Source organism: Octodon degus, unplaced genomic scaffold, assembly GCF_000260255.1.
Source record: "Octodon degus isolate 3935 unplaced genomic scaffold, OctDeg1.0 scaffold00102, whole genome shotgun sequence".
Taxonomy (NCBI): domain Eukaryota; kingdom Metazoa; phylum Chordata; class Mammalia; order Rodentia; family Octodontidae; genus Octodon; species Octodon degus.
This window is the reverse complement of record NW_004524678.1, coordinates 5,126,972-5,142,492: the sequence shown is the minus strand read 5'-3', so window position 1 is coordinate 5,142,492 and position 15,521 is coordinate 5,126,972. Positions and strand designations below refer to the sequence as shown.

Below are 15,521 nucleotides of genomic sequence, written 5' to 3'. Positions count from 1 at the left end.
CGGGCGGCCTGCCGGGCCCGGCCTTCGAGGGCTGCGAGGCTGTCGAGCCCGCCGGCCCCGCCGAGCGCAGCGGCCACGTCGCTGTCAGCGACGGGCGCCACATGTTCGTCTGGGGCGGCTACAAGGTCAGTGCGGCGCGGCGGCGCGCGCCCGTGCCCGTTGCCCTCCTGGGGCGCGGGATCCCCTCCGTCCCGCCCGTCCTGCTCCCGAGGGCGCGAGGATCGCGCCGGCCGCGGGCGACACCGGGCGACACGGCCCTCTGCAGCCGCGGAGGCCGAGGCGCGAGCGCCGGCGCGTCCACCCTGCCCGCCGCCCCGCTGCAGCTCCGGCCCAGCGCCGGAGACTTTCAAGCCCGAGACTCCAGCGCTCGGGAGGCTGGGGCAGGAGGATCGCCGCGAGTTGGGGGCCAGGTAGACGCTGTCATGGGAAAAAGAAAGCCCTGGCCCTTGGCGGCGTACGGCGCCCGACCGCGGCTCCCGCGCCCGGTCCTGAGCGGCGCCTCCAGATGCTGCTGGCGACCGCTCGCTGCGCGGCGCTCCTGGGCGGATCCCACTCAGGTGTCTCCCGTTAGAGCCGCCTGCCGGTCCTGGCTTGGAGCCTCCAGCGCGCGCTCGCCGGTCTAGAACTGTCTCGGTGCCCTGCAGGGGGAGGCTGTGGTCCATCCCTACCGCAGCATTCTTCTGTTCCCACTTGGCTTAAAGGTGTTCCCCTCCCGTGGCAGAAAATCCAGTGCCACCAGCCCAGGCGTGGATGCTTGGCTGTGACTCGGGGACAGTTAGCGCGGAGCACGGCCGCCGGGCGCTGAGTCTTTCGGGGACCCCAGGGAAGGTCGTGCACCCCGCGCAGCTCCCCGCACACTTGTTGCCCGCTGCCCAGGGCCGTGTTGGTGAGGTGGGCGCCGAGCGCCCTGGGGCAGGTCCCAGCGACGCGCTCCGCTTTGGTTCCGAGGGCTCCGACCCCCCACCCCGCGCCCGGCTGCTCGGCCCAGGGCGCTCGCAGGGCGCTGCCGCGGGCAGAACCGGTTCCGAGGAGTCGGGCTGCAAAGGACAGGGAGCTGTCCAAGTTCAAGAAGCCGTTCTGACCCGCTGTGCCCCCGTGCATGACCTGCTAGGTAACCTTGGGCAAATGAGTCCCGCCTCAGAACTTGCTTTCCTATCATAGCGGTTCCTTCGCTGCTTGTCGTGAGGTTAGGGTGGAGGATGCACGACAGCATTAAGGGCTGGCGCTGTGACTCTGCCGGTGGAGTCAACGCCTGAAGGGAAATGGAGAATGAGGAACTCGCGTCCTGGAGCCCTAGCATTTGCGTGTCTGACTTTTGCCCTCAGCTTGGCAGAAAATGGGAGGCCCAAGGAGAGAGTGGCCACAAAGCCCTAGCGGTCAGCGCAGGCCAGGCACCGCTGATCCGCGGGCGCGGGCTCCCCGGGGTGCACTGTAGAGACCCTAACATCTCCCAGAGCCGCGGGCCTAGGTTGTGCACTGCAGCAGCCGCAGCGGCAAGGACTTGAATTCAGTTCAAGTTCTTGAACTGAGCTCTGTCTTTAGTCTGTGGATGTTATGTGAGAACCGAATTTTCCATGACTAATTTATTTTTGGCTTTTTAAGAGAGGGTCTGGCTCTGCAGTTCTGAGTGGCCTTGAGCTCACTTTGTAGCCCAGGTGGGCCTCACATTCTGGATCTTCCTGCCTCAGCCTCCTGAGTGCTGGGACTACAGGCATGTGCACCATGCCCAGCTCCATAATAGTATCTGGAGATATGGAAAATACAATGAAGCCTCTTTAAAATATCATTTACCTATATCTGCATTTTCTGATTCTTCCTAGAGTAATCAAGTCAGAGGATTATATGATTTTTATCTGCCTAGAGAAGAACTATGGATCTACAACATGGAGACTGGAAGATGGTAACTGGGTCTTATGGGACTAAGATTGCATAAACTGATGAATAAAAATAAAGATACTATCTGTATATAGTGTTTTAGTTTAGCTTAGCTGTTTTTGTAGTATCTCTTCAGCATGAGTTTAGTAATTGCTAAATAGTATTTTTATGATCTTAGGAGAAATTTCCATTCAGAGATCATAGATAGAGACTTCAATCCTGGGATGGAAAGACTGTTTCCACAGGCTTTTTAAAGCTATCCTAAGGCTCCTCTTACACAGTGCCTTGACTAAGAGCAGGGCTTTAGTATTAGAAGTGTCAGCATTTGGCCGGGTGTGGTGGCCTCCACCTGTAATCTAAACTCAGGCCGAGGCAGACAGCTGCGAGTGGGCAGCTGAGCTGGGCTCTGGGTCTGCTGCCTGCCCCCTGCTGGGACAGTTACCCAACAGGCACAGCTTACCAGAGATTTGTGTTGGCTGTGTTTCTCAGTCCCAGCTGGGCTGGTTTTGAGGCACAGCCTGCAGTTCCAGCCCTGGCAGCCAGAAAGCAGCAAAGGGCGGAGCTGGGGTGGAAGTCCTCCCGGGATGAACCTTCCCAACCGGACTGTACCTCCAAGCATGAGATTTTGGGGGTCATTTTAGGTCAAAGTATCTCAAAACCAGGCTGAAGATGTAGCTTAGCTTTCCCTCAGTTCGCACCCTAATAATGAGAAAAATGTGTTAGATTTTTATCTGCTGGCAGCGTAGCTCAGTGGCAGAAAGATTGGCTAGCATATGATGCCCTGGGTTAGATCTCTAGGTATATGTATAGATGGATAGATGGATGGACAGACAGACAGACAGACAGACAGACAGACAGACAGACAGATAGATAATTTTGTGCACTTAAAAAACCAGCCAGGGAGATAGCTCAGCGGCTTAGGCACCTGCAGGTCCCTACTTCAATCCCCCTCCCAGTGCCAAAAAGGTGGGGGCAGGCAGACCAGCCTGGGCCACAGTGTGAGCTCAAGGCCAGCCTGAACTGCATAGCAAGACCCTGTCTTAAAAGGACAAAACAAGCAAATAAACCAGACATGGTGGTACATGCCTTTAAGCCCAAAACTCCAGTGAGGCAGGAGGCTCAGACATTGGAGGCAGCCTGAACTATACGAGACAATGTCAGTAGTCTGGAAGGGTATTTGCAGTCTCAACGATCCTCAAGAATGTTGATAGTAAAACAATTTTTTAAAAATCCTAGCTTAGTCATGCATGACCAGTCTTCAGATTTACAGTTTGTCCTGTGGTTTTTATGAACTATACCTGTCTTAACTAGAATAGTTGTCCCAGTTGATTTAAGAGTTAAACTAAAACGAAAGACTACTTCTCTACATAGCAAATTAGTGTTAATATGAACAGTTTCTTTCTAGAAAATTGAAAATGTATACTGGTACAGTGTTCCATGAGAAATTCTATAATTTCTAAAATGAAAATTTTAAGCCTAAGCCTAGCCAACTTCATGTTTAGCAAATATAAAGTGGAACCTGCAGCGTAACCACCTGCCTAGCACTGTATCCCATAGTGTGAGAAGACCGTGAGTGGACCGCGGATATCTGATCCAGATTGCTGTTTGTACTCTTGGGTTTTGAAGTTGGCCTATGTACGGAGCTGCAGCTCTAGCTCTTGATTCTCAGAATGTCTTGTTCCGTCATGACATCACCTGGCTGGGTTAGAATTTGCAGCCCTCTCCCCTGAGCCTCCCCAGGACTAGGATTACCTGAGTCACCACACCTGGCTCAGACCCATTTTTAGATCGAGTGAGTTCATGCAAAACATGGAGGAGGGCCAGGCGGAGGGCAGGAAGTTCTGGGTGTTTGCAGTATTACATAAGACTCTGAGTCAGAGTCATTTGAATAGCTAAATGGTGACTGAATTTAAAAAATAAACCTGTTGAGAAACTGTCAGGACTGGGAATGGTAAACTTTTGCTTTTGGGTTGTCGGCCCCTGAAAAAGACAACAGTTATGGCCACGCAAAAAAAGCCAGGAGCTCCGTTAAAGCAAGCTGCACTGCTCCGCCGCGTGGCCGCGGGGCCTCGCACTGCCTGGGTGCAGCTGGTGGCATCCGGACCAATGAGGACGCCCCGCTCCCGAGTGGCCTTCAGAGCTGGGAGACGTCGCCAGCCTCACTGTCAGCAGAAGGCTGCATGCACTGCTTACCTTTCGGGACTCTCACCGACGTTCCATTTTGTCCCCGCAGGAAGAAAGTGAGCACCGAGGGGGACGTCCCGCCGTCCATGTCGGGCAGCTGCGCCGTGTGTGTGGAGGGCGTGCTGTACTTGTTCGGAGGACATCATTCTCGAGGCAACACCAACAAGGTTGGTCTTTCTAGAGTGCGCTGCAGCCCGGGAGCTCAGGGGCAGAAGCCCTGCCTGGCAAGCGCGAGGTCCCGTTCGGTTTCCAGGACCAAACAGGACAGCGTGTGCTTCAAGGCAGCTTCACTCTCACCCTTTCAAACCACCTCAGAAAGTTAGGTAGGAGTTGTTCTTCTAGTTTAAAAAAAAAAATACGTGTACTTTATTATGGCGTGAATGTGCACTGAAGTGTTTTCTCCCCCGCCTTTGGCACTGCCAGCCTGTGCAGTAGCTCCCTAGAGCCCCGGATGTTGAGTGAGCTCAGTGAACACATCGAGAACGTTGTGGACAAGACAAAGGCCAGAGGGGGGCGAGCAGGGAAGGGGAAAAGTGGACAGAACACCGCTCAGAAAACCGGAAGGCTAAATTAACACCAGAAAGGTCACAGTGATAGCCCTGTTGCGTAACAGTTTTAGAGACGGTTCAGATTTTTTCCTTAAGTTTTTCAAACAGGAGAAAAGGCTATCAGTCCTCTTACTGGGTGACTTGAATTCACCCAATGAAGAGATGAAGTTTTAGAAAAGTACCTACGGGGAGGTAGGGAGGGTGACTGTCCCTCCTGTCAGCTCATTAACCTGATGCTTAGTAGACACCTACATCAGGGCTCAGGTGGATGCTGGGGCAGGACCAGGGCGGTCCCCACCCCTAGGCGCTGGGACCTGGGAGGGACAGGTCCAAATGAACGGTTGCGGGGCACCGAGCAGACCTGGAGCCTGGCGCATTACTGACGCTGTCCTTGCTCTGAGCTTGGCAGGGTGAGGGGTGCAGCAAGAACATGCTTGCCCACGTGGTGACGCGTGAATTAGCTGATAAGGGAGAAGGGAAGACCTGGGGCAGAGGCAGCAACAGGTCTGTCTGGTTCAAGGAAATGCCAGGTGGTGGTCGGTATATTTAGAAGACTTGGGCTGCAGATGAGCCATATAATTTTCAGAGCAAGCGGGGAGAAGAATAACTTTGACACAAACTGAAGAAGATTGGGAAGAACTGGTTTTGAGGACTGTCACAGAGACGCTAGTGTGTCAGGGTGAGAGGGGCGTGTGTAAGGCTGACAGGCAGCTCTTCCGAGAAACATCCATGTTCTGGACGTGAAGCACTTGAAGGACATTAAGGAGATTCGCCTTTAGCTCTGAGCCTGAGGATAAAGCTGTCCACTTGACTTTTTTGCTAATACTGTCCTGATACGCAAAAATTTTAAGTGTCAGTCTAGGGCAAGATCAGGAGCTTGTGCTAGAGTGTGAAAGAACACACCTCAGATTCATTCATCATGAAAGTGTGGCTATAAAAAAATTACCTGGACCATCAGTGTTGTCCCTGCAATTGGTTCTTTATATTTTGTCACAAATTCCTAATCTTGACCCATATGAGGGTGGCAGCCAGTTTCACTCACACTTTGAACAGCACCTTGTTATAAGCAGTCAGTAAAACTGTATGCGCATGAGTTTTTCTCATATAAGCAAACCTAATGGAAACCATTGCTCTGGACAGTTCTACATGCTGGACTCAAGGTGTACGGACAGAGTGTTACAGTGGGAAAGAGTTGACTGCCAAGGGATTCCTCCGTCATCAAAGGACAAACTGGGCGTCTGGGTGTATAAAAACAAGTGAGTTGGAAACACAAGTACTTTTGTACACTCAACCATTTATTCTCCATACATATCACATATCAAAAAAGAGAAAAAAGAGCTGGCCAGACTAAAGACACAGGGACCGGGGTTCAATACCCGCCATGCTGTGTCTTGCCAGTCCTGCCCCTGGGGTGCGCTGAAATGGCAAATAAGATTGGGCATGAGGGCACACATCTGTAATCCCAGCACTTGGGAGGCTGAAAGCAGGAGGATCACTATGAGTCCTACCTGTGTAGTGAGACCCTGTATTAAATACATTAAAAACAAAGAAAAAGAAAAAAGCTGTGTCCTAGCCTACAGAGGTTTGGATTTTTACTCTTATTTTGTCATCAAACAGGTTAGTTTTTTTTGGAGGGTATGGATATTTACCTGAAGATAAAGCACTGGGAACTTTTGAATTTGATGAAACGTCCTTCTGGGTAAGTGCAGGTCCATATTTGCATATGGCCTACTATGTGAGACTAGTATTTTTTATTTGCTCATCGCTCCATTCACTCACTTGCACAGGAGCTGGCTCATGTTATAGGCAGTATTGATAAAGTGATTCAGACTCTCACTTCTCTGTAGAATTCAAGCCACCCAAGAGGATGGAATGATCACGTGCACATTTTAGACACTGAAACATTTACATGGAGCCAGCCTGTAACCACTGTGAGTCACGGAATAATGAATTAACGACTAGGGGAGAAAAGGGATACAACAGAGTAGGGGAAGGTTATTCACTCTTTTCTGGAGAGACAAGAATCATGGCTTTACTTTCATGGAATCTAGAACTCAGAGAAGTTTAATGACTATAAAGACACTGTTAAGTGGTAGCTGCTGTTGCTTTTAATTAATCTAGCTCTAAGTTTCTTTAAATTTGTTTTCTCTCTGCCAGATATACAATATGCCTCTTTATTTTAAAAGATAAACAATCATTTTGTTTCATTAATTAGCCCATTTAGTAACATCTGATAAAAACTAAAATTCCTAGTTGTGAAAGTCAGCTCTAGAACTACTACTGTCTCGAAGGCTGTACTTCAGCTTTTAAGAGATCAAGGATCTGGTATATTCTTGTTAAACTTCCAGAAAAGACTAGCATTTTCCCTGTGTGTGTGAAAAGTGCACGCGCTTATTCAGCTTTTATGATTTCTGCAGGGTAAGGCACCCTCACCTCGCGCTGCTCACGCCTGTGCAACTGTTGGAGACAAAGGCTTTGTGTTTGGGGGCAGATACCGAGTGAGTAGAGCCAGCGTCGGTGACCTGCTTAGAGACCTTCAGAATGCTAACTACCTCATTTTGTTTTTAGGATGCTAGGATGAATGATCTGCACTATCTCAACCTGGATACGTGGGAATGGAATGAGTTGTAGGTATCACTTTAATTAGTTTTAGTTAACCAGGGTTTTCTCCCTATTTCTTATTAGTACATAATAAACTTGGCTTCAGTTTTCTTCATAAATTTAAGTGAAACACACTCTAGAGTCCATATAGAATTTTATTTCCTGTTTCTATGGCCATATGCCTGACCCAAAGTGCTCAATGTTTGGTGAAAAAAAGTCTAAGGTGGACTCTGTCTTCAAAGAAAACATAGCCTAAGGCACGTAGCTGTGCATCTCCAGAAGCCCTTTAAAGTCTCTCTCCCTAGTCACATCTAAATTTTCAAAGAAAACCTCAGTACTGTACTTCTCTGTAGTAAAACACAGTAGTGCTTTTAAATGGCGATACTGTGACCTCGGCTATTACTTTCAGACTCCCACAAGGCTTGTGTCCGGTTGGCCGGTCCTGGCACTCACTCACCCCCGTTTCTTCAGATCATCTTTTTCTCTTTGGAGGATTTACCACCGAAAAGCAGCCACTGAGTGAGTCCTTTAAAAATATGTATTTACATGTCATCCATACATATGAACAAGTAGCTGAAAATAAATATACTATAGATGTATCAGATGCTTCCAGGATAGATTGAAGGTTTAGGAATTTTGACCTTATAACAACTGCATCCATCCTCTATCCTGCCCAACAGTTTAAAACATGACTGTGAACACTTAGTAAAAGCCTTTTGAAAGGGCCAAAGTGTGCAGAGGGCTTCTTCTTTGGGGTAACTGCAGAGAATTAAACAAGAAATACGATCTGGCTTACTAGTTTTTCTTGCTAAAGTTATACTCTTCAATGTCAGTGAAGGAACATACTTCATAGATTTTCTTCTTTGGCTCCCTAGGTGATGCCTGGATTTATTGCATCAGTAAAAATGAGTGGATACAGTTTAATCATCCCTACACTGAAAAACCAAGGTATGAACTACTTGTACAAGGTAACTTGAGTGTCAATTCTGAGGCCCAGCTCTGTACAAGATGGTGAGGACAAGACGGAGGGTGTTAGCTACCCCACATCTGCCATTCTTAAAAGATGTATTTAGTAAGCATTAACATTGTACTTCAGGGCCGGAGAGATGGCTCAGTGGTCTAAAGCACCTACTTAGAACAACTTTAGCAAAGCACAGGGACCGCGGTTTGATCCTCCAGCACCACATGCCAGCCAGCCCTGCCCCCTGGTGGGCTGAGCTGGCCACACACACACACACACTCTAAATAAATGTTAAAAAAAACAAAAAACATTGTACTTCACAAAGAAAACCAGTTATCTGAGCACTGGACTTTCTATCTCCTGTGGAGATATTTATAATCTCTTTACCTGAGTTGAGCTGTATATATTTGTTACCGAAACCAAAAAATAAAGGAAAACTTGAAAAAATTTTACAATCTTAAGAATGTACATGAAAAAAAAAAACCTAGAATGGATCTGCTCTAGTACTATACAGCAAAGTTTAAAAAGTCAAATTATACCCCCAAAAAAGCCTATTTACGAGTTTCTTCTAAATCTCGAAAACTGCTCAAGGCAGTGACAGTCTGCATTCAACACCTGGACTCTTGTCTGCAGTTTCCCCAGGCTGCTCGCTCCAGGTCATGCCACCGAGACGTCACTCGGCACAAAAGGCCGTTCCTGGGCCCTGAGCCTGAAGCTGACCAAGGCAGGGGTTTCAGGAAGCATCCCCCAGACGTTCTGTCTGAGCCAACTGGCTCTGCCAATGAAAAGGGGGAGGAGGGGGGAAAATACTAGTCACGTTGCTAACGAAGACCCAGAGAACAGATGTAACGATAGTAACGTTGACTTCTCTAGAGGATGACTGTATTTTTCACTATATTTGGTCTCAGCTATCTTAGAATGTCTAGTCTTTGTTTTACCAGTTCTGCTCTATAGTGTAAATAAATGACGTTTGGTTTTGGGTGACTTTACACTCAAGTTTTTGTTTGAAATGTAGGTTGTGGCATACAGCGTGCGCCAGTGAGGAAGGAGAAGTGATTGTTTTTGGTGGGTGTGCTAACAACCTCCTGGTCCACCACAGAGCTGTGAGTATACCGCTGCAGGCGTTACGAGAGCAGCTGCTGAAGGCAGGATTCTCGTGAAGGTCCTGTTTGCAATGTGTTCTTTGTCTATTTTTCAGGCACACAGTAAGGAAATACTTATATTTTCAGTTCAGCCAAAATCTCTTGTACGGTAAGCAACTTCCATTTGGCAGCAAATTAACATTCTTTAAAACTATGTTTATGGGTTAAGGGCAATAATGAACATTCATCAACAAGACTGATCAGTCCCATGAAGATCTTTTGAAAGGGCTTTTTTTTCAATTAATGTGCTTATAAACAGTAAAGTGAAATTATTTTTCTCTTTCCTTGTCCACTTTTAGGCTAAGCTTAGAAGCAGTCATTTGCTTTAAAGAACTGTTAGCCAGCTCATGGGACTGCCTCCCGAAACACTTACTGCACAGTGTCACCCAGAGGTTCGGCAGCAGCAACACCTCGGGGTCGTAAGGCTTCCCAGGCAAGGCCCTGAGCGCGCGCCCGGACGCATCCCGTCATCCTCACGGATCATGATCATCTGTATACTACACTGCTGTAGTTTGCAACTATTTGTTTTTAATGTGCACGTGAACAGCCTAGAGAACCTATTTTTGTGTCTATAAAGTTTACAATAAATGTATTTCACATCAATAACTGTCCTGTATTAAAGCAAAGATTAATGGCAAATACATCCTTTTTAGTAATAAGTTCAGGCTTTATATCACTAGAAACATACTAAATAATCTCACTTATAAAAATACTTTTTAAAAACTAAAATTTTATTTTTCTTTATATAGCAAGAGTGGTCTTAATTATGACCTAGTATCACAAGTACAGTATAATAAAGGCATTTTTAAAAAATACTAACTTCAAAGGTGAACCTATTCTCCAAGGGCTAAGAATTATGAAAGGTCCAAAAGGTGGGCAGTACATGACAAGCTTACTGCTTTGACCCAGGGGTTAGGGCAAGTGGGTGACTGGAAGCAGGTGGTTTCCATCAGGTAAAAAGTAACAGTTCTGTATAGATCATGAACAGAAATAATGTACAACTTTATTCTCCATTCTGATAGAAGAAAGCTGTGTCGAGAGTCTTTAGTGCTAAGCCTACAAATGTACTTCTGGTATTATAGATTAACATACTCTGTAACATGCTATTGAGAACTACTAAAGATGGCACAGAACTCAGATTACAAGGAAAAAATGAAGAGTGAAAATATGTAAATGCATAGAAATGATTGTTGCCAGGTTTTTTTTGGTGTTATTCCTCAAGATGATTCATGGAAATTACTAATACTTATTTACATCTGCTCTAATATAGTCTTGACAATGTTTTCAAGACACAATCTTAAATGTTTAATAGCTTCCCATGAGAACAAAAAAAAATCTTTTGATTGGGCTGTTTCATATATATATATATATATTTTTTTAAGATGTTATATACAGTAGATTACTAAGTCAGTAGTTTAAGCAAATCACATTAACTATCTAATTTCTTTTTATCATGAAATGAATACTTAATATTGACCCCTCAAATTTCAACAAAATGTAGAATAAATACTGATGTATATAATTAGCATGTAGCTTTTGGATATATATTTTAGGAAATCCTATTATACACAGTTTTCCTCTATATAAAATTGGAAAAAACAAGAAGTCCTTTTGGCGAATACAGCAATACAGTGATTAGTTCATTTTAAATGCGGACGTCCTGTTAGAGGCGCCTTCGTCTTAACTCCCAAAGGCTGTGTAAGGGACTCTTCCCGTGAAGTTTAGGATTTCATGTCATCTATTTCCTTTTTACATTCAGAAGATTCGGTGCAGACACTTTCACTTTGCCAGGAATGTTTCTTGATAAATCTGTGTCCTGAAAAAGAAAACTGCTGAATATCTTCACATCCTAAATGATAAATCACATTTCTTTCATAACAGTTATCCTCTAATGTCAAAGAAAGGCATTACCAAAATTTTTCACTGAAATGCCTTATTTTACTGCTTCTAATAAGGTAGCATTTTCTGTCAAAACTACAAAAAATAACTTCTGTAATTCTTAGTTACACCACCAATTTCCACTGAGGTCTGAAGGCAAAGTTTACCTTTACACTGCGGAATAAATCCTTTTCTCTTGTTGTTGCTTCTTTGGAATGCATGAAACTATTCAAAGCTGTTTTTGCAGCTGTAAATACAAATAGGAAAAAGAGGAATTTACTGTTCAGTCACTGATCTGTTTAAAATCATAGCGAAGCACCTCCTTTGGCAAGCGCAGGGACCAGGATTCAATGCCAGTATCACATACCCCGCCAGCCCTGCCCAAGGGCACTGAGCCGGTGACCAAGTCCAGGTGTGGTGGTGCACACCTATAACCCCAGCAATGGGGACGCTGAAAACAGGAGGAGGGCTACGTAGTGAGAACCTATACCAAATACATAAATTATGTACTTATTTTTCAATGTATTTGGTTGTTGCAGAGTCTCACTACGCAGCTTGGACACACGGTGATCCTCCTGCTTTCAGCTTCCCCACTGCTGGACTACAGGTGTTCGGTGTGGCATGTGGTGCCGGGGATCAAAGCCAAGTCCCTGCACTTGCCTAAGCAGGTGCTTTAATATGATGAGCTCTCACCAGCCCCCCAAATATATTAAAAATATATATATACCTTTTCCTTTTTTCTGAACTCCAGGAGTAAGTTTCACTTTATATCTTTAAAAAGAAATTACATGAGTTACTAAATAGGGATTACAAAGCAGTTCACAGAAGTCGCTGTGACAAATGTTTTCAGTAAACTAATGGTGACTTACTTGTAGTTTGTCATGGTGGTATAAGGTGCACATATTGGAATGGCAAACAGCACTATATCTTCAGGATGCGGAGAGCCCGTCAAAGAATCGAACAGATTTTCCTACAAAGGGCAAACAGAATTATAAAGGTAACATACCAGCCTTAAATTAGGAAATCTGGGAGCTGTCAGTGTGCCTGAGTGGCAGTGCTTCCGGCAGGGCTAACAGAACAACTTGGGGCCAGGGGTGTGGCTCCACAGGGGAGCTCTTGCCGGCACCTGTTTGTAATCCCCAACACCGCAAGGAACAGCAACAAAGGCAGAAGCATCGTACGGACCACAGCGATTGTGTACACCCGCGTTTATAGTGGCAGTTTGTAATAGCTAAATCTTAGAAACAGCCCAAATGCCCCTCAGCCAACGAATGAATAAAGATGTGGTTTTAAAAAACTGCAAAACAATTTTTTTTTTCTTTTTTGTATTTTTTTTAGGGAAGGGTCTACAGGGTGTTCAGGTTCTCACTATTAGTTGGACTCAGTGATCTGCCCGTTTACAGCCTCCCAAGAGCTGGGATTACAGGTACGCACCACCACGCAGTCTCAGTTGCCATTTCAGGGTGCCCCGGGGTGGGACCAGCATGGCAGGCCCGGGGATTGAACCCCTGGCCCCTGCACCTACTTACAGGCACTTTAATCTGCTGAGCTACTTGGCTGGCCCTAAAACAATTTTTATCTCAACATATTTTTATCCTTTTCTGGCAAATATAAATACTCTAACAATGTCAAGTTGAAGAATGTTTTATTTTTTTTTTATTTTTATTTTTTATTTATTTGAGAGAGAGAGAGTGTGTGTGTGGTGTGTGTGTGTGGCCAGCTCAGCCCACCAGGGGGCGGGGCTGGCTGGCATGTGGTGCTGGGGGATTGAACCGCTGTCCCAGTACTTTGCTAAGCTTGTTCTAAGTAGGTGCTTTAGACCACTGAGCCATCTCTCCAGCCCCAAGAATGTTTATTTCTGAGACCTTTTTTTTGAGTCTGTGTCTCACTCTAGTCCAGGCTGGCCTTGAACACCTCCTGCCTGAGCCTTTCAAGGGCTGGGATAATGGAGGTGTGCTAATTTCTGCCTAACATAATATTGAGAAAACAATTTCCCAAGTGCTACAAATTTTTAAGACAGGGAAAAAAAACTTCAATATTATTACCGAAGCAGAAAATACCACGAGGATGCACTGTAATGACTAGAGTTAAGTCTGCTGTGTGGAAATGGAACTTGCACTTACCTAGACCACAGACACCTACCCAGAAGACACTGCGCAGTGGTTTTCAGTGAGGGGAAGGAGGTAAGGAAGCGGCCAGGAGCTACTGACACCTAGTGGGTAAGGCAAGGGTGCTGCTAAGTTCTATGAGAGACAGACCTGATGGTAGGGAAGTACTCCATTTCACAATGTTAATACTGCCAAAGCCAGAAGCCCAGGCTAGAGTCGTCCTCTCTCTTATCTTAACCACTTAATAGTTTGCTCCAAGCATCACTTGGGCAGTGCATTTGTTTATGAACCGACTTCCTAGCATCGCTCAGGCAGGTGTTATTTCATTCTGGTGATTCTTTTTGTCTTTTTGAAATATGGTCTCACTATGCAGCTCAGCCTAGCCTTGAGCTCACTTTATAGCCCAGGCTAGTCTCAAGCTAGCAGTGATTTTTCTGTCTCAATTTTACATTGAATAAATTTCATAAAGTTGTCATTTTCATATTTCATGTTATACTGTCTTATAAAAATTAATGAAAACTATGCAATTTTTGGTCATCCTGTATTTAAACAGACTATTAAGTGTTAAGCAGAAGCCTAAGGCTTAAGTCTTCTCATTTGGTTTACAAAATTGTTCTTATTTAACAATATAAGTGAACTCAGATTTAGGATAAAATACTTAGTATTGCATTACAGTATGTGAGGGCTGGCCAGATAGCTCAGTGGATTAAAGCACCCGCTTAGGCAGAGCGCAGTGTCTCAGGTTCGATCCCTGGTGTGCCTTACCAGCCCCACCCCTGGGGTGCGCTGAGATGGCAATTGAGACTGGGCGTGGTGGCGTGCGCCTGTACTCCCAGTGCTTGGGAGGCTGAAAACAGGAGGATCACTACAAGTCTGACCTGTGTAGTGAGACCCTGCAGACCTTGTACTAAATACATTAAAAAGAAAAAAAAAAAAAAAAAAATTGAATTAAAGTGTGTGTTTGCCATGTACCATAAGCTTTTCTAAAGATGTGTTTAATTTCCAGAACAACTTTCCTAATAAGGACAATTACTATCCCCATAATAATGAGCCATGAAGAATGTTTCCAGGCTCACACGACTGCGCCTTGAGCAGGGATTCTAGCGCAGAGCTGGACTCCAGGTGCTACTGCTGTCCACAGGCAGCAGCTCGCGTCAGCTATGCTGGGAAAGGACTGCAATGAGACTCCTGTAACATCGATACAAAATCATACCTCGCTTCCCTGTTGATCCAGATCTTGTTCCTCCTGTTGCAAATATAAAAATGTAAAAGTCAGCTATGAAATTCCACACTAACAAACAATGAGCAGACAGGCAGTGACACAAGACTGCCACATCTCACTTATGGGACAGAGCCCCCAAAGTTGTATCCTCCAGCGCCCCACCACCCTGATGTGGACTCGGTGTTTGTGTGTTGTTCACTATTTCAGAAAGTGCTGACCATCAAAGAGAAAATGGGTAGCACTCTGGAGCCGGGAGAGGAGGGATGGTTCACATGAAGCACACACAAAGCAGTAAAAGCTGCAAAGACAACATAACTGAGTTTGACTAGGCTCACCAGGGAGATTCGAATGAAAACATTTATTTTTTTATTTCTCTTCAAGTCTTAGAATAAACTTTTAAACACTAAGATACACAATTTAGTGAATGTACCTAAGAAAAGTCTATGGAGACAACCTCTGTCTATTCACGCTGCTCTAAGATAGTAACTCAGAATGGGCTATTTATCAACAACACGTATTTACTCCTCACAGTTCCGCAGCTAAGTCCCAAGGCCAGGACGTCAGCAGCCCAGGGCCTGGCGAGGTGTGCTCTGCTGCTGGCCCCATGCAGGGGCAGGGGCTTGCTCCCCCTCAGCCTCTTTTGTAAAGGTTAACCCTGTTCCTATCACTTTGGGACCCAGAAGCCAACCCAGGATTTTCTACAGGCAATACCAACATGCAGACCACAGCACCTCGCCATCAAAGAATACTAGTAACACCTCTCATGAACATTTCTGGGTCTAGAGTTCGCAGAATTACAAAATATGCTACTAGTGTAAAAGTCTGAGAGTCAAAATGAGTTCTAGAATTATTAAACAATAACTCTGTTCAACAGGGAAGACAGTGAATACAAAATGGCAATAAGCACCACATATGCTAACCACAAAATTGTAACACAAGCTTTAAATACATAAAAACAATGCTGATCATGAAAATAAAAAATTTTGCACTTTTTTTTTAAAT

The 15,521-nt window shown here is 45.5% G+C and overlaps 2 protein-coding genes across 3 annotated transcripts in view; one reads left to right on the top strand and one right to left on the bottom strand.

Annotated features, from left to right (window-relative positions):
- Positions 1-6: 6 nt before the first annotated feature.
- Klhdc2 (kelch domain containing 2) lies at positions 7-9,946 on the top strand. Its single transcript, XM_023723730.1, has 13 exons — positions 7-125; positions 1,821-1,900; positions 4,109-4,226; positions 5,748-5,863; positions 6,225-6,306; positions 6,455-6,538; positions 7,025-7,105; positions 7,176-7,234; positions 7,618-7,727; positions 8,084-8,156; positions 9,185-9,272; positions 9,368-9,420; positions 9,611-9,946. Exons 1-13 carry the CDS (start codon positions 102-104, stop codon positions 9,732-9,734), a joined length of 1,092 nt encoding a protein of 363 aa, XP_023579498.1. The 5' UTR covers positions 7-101; the 3' UTR covers positions 9,735-9,946.
- A 78-nt stretch (positions 9,947-10,024) lies between these two features.
- Nemf (nuclear export mediator factor) overlaps positions 10,025-15,521 on the bottom strand; it is a 53,934-nt gene continuing 48,437 nt past the window's right edge. For both annotated transcript variants that reach the window (XM_004638764.3, XM_023723729.1), the window contains 5 exons: positions 14,511-14,543; positions 12,059-12,159; positions 11,917-11,960; positions 11,357-11,436; positions 10,025-11,127 (listed from right to left, as the gene is read on the bottom strand). In XM_004638764.3, coding sequence (XP_004638821.1) covers positions 11,050-11,127; positions 11,357-11,436; positions 11,917-11,960; positions 12,059-12,159; positions 14,511-14,543 — 336 coding nt within the window. In that variant the 3' untranslated portion in view covers positions 10,025-11,049. The remainder of the gene's footprint in view (positions 11,128-11,356; positions 11,437-11,916; positions 11,961-12,058; positions 12,160-14,510; positions 14,544-15,521) is intronic.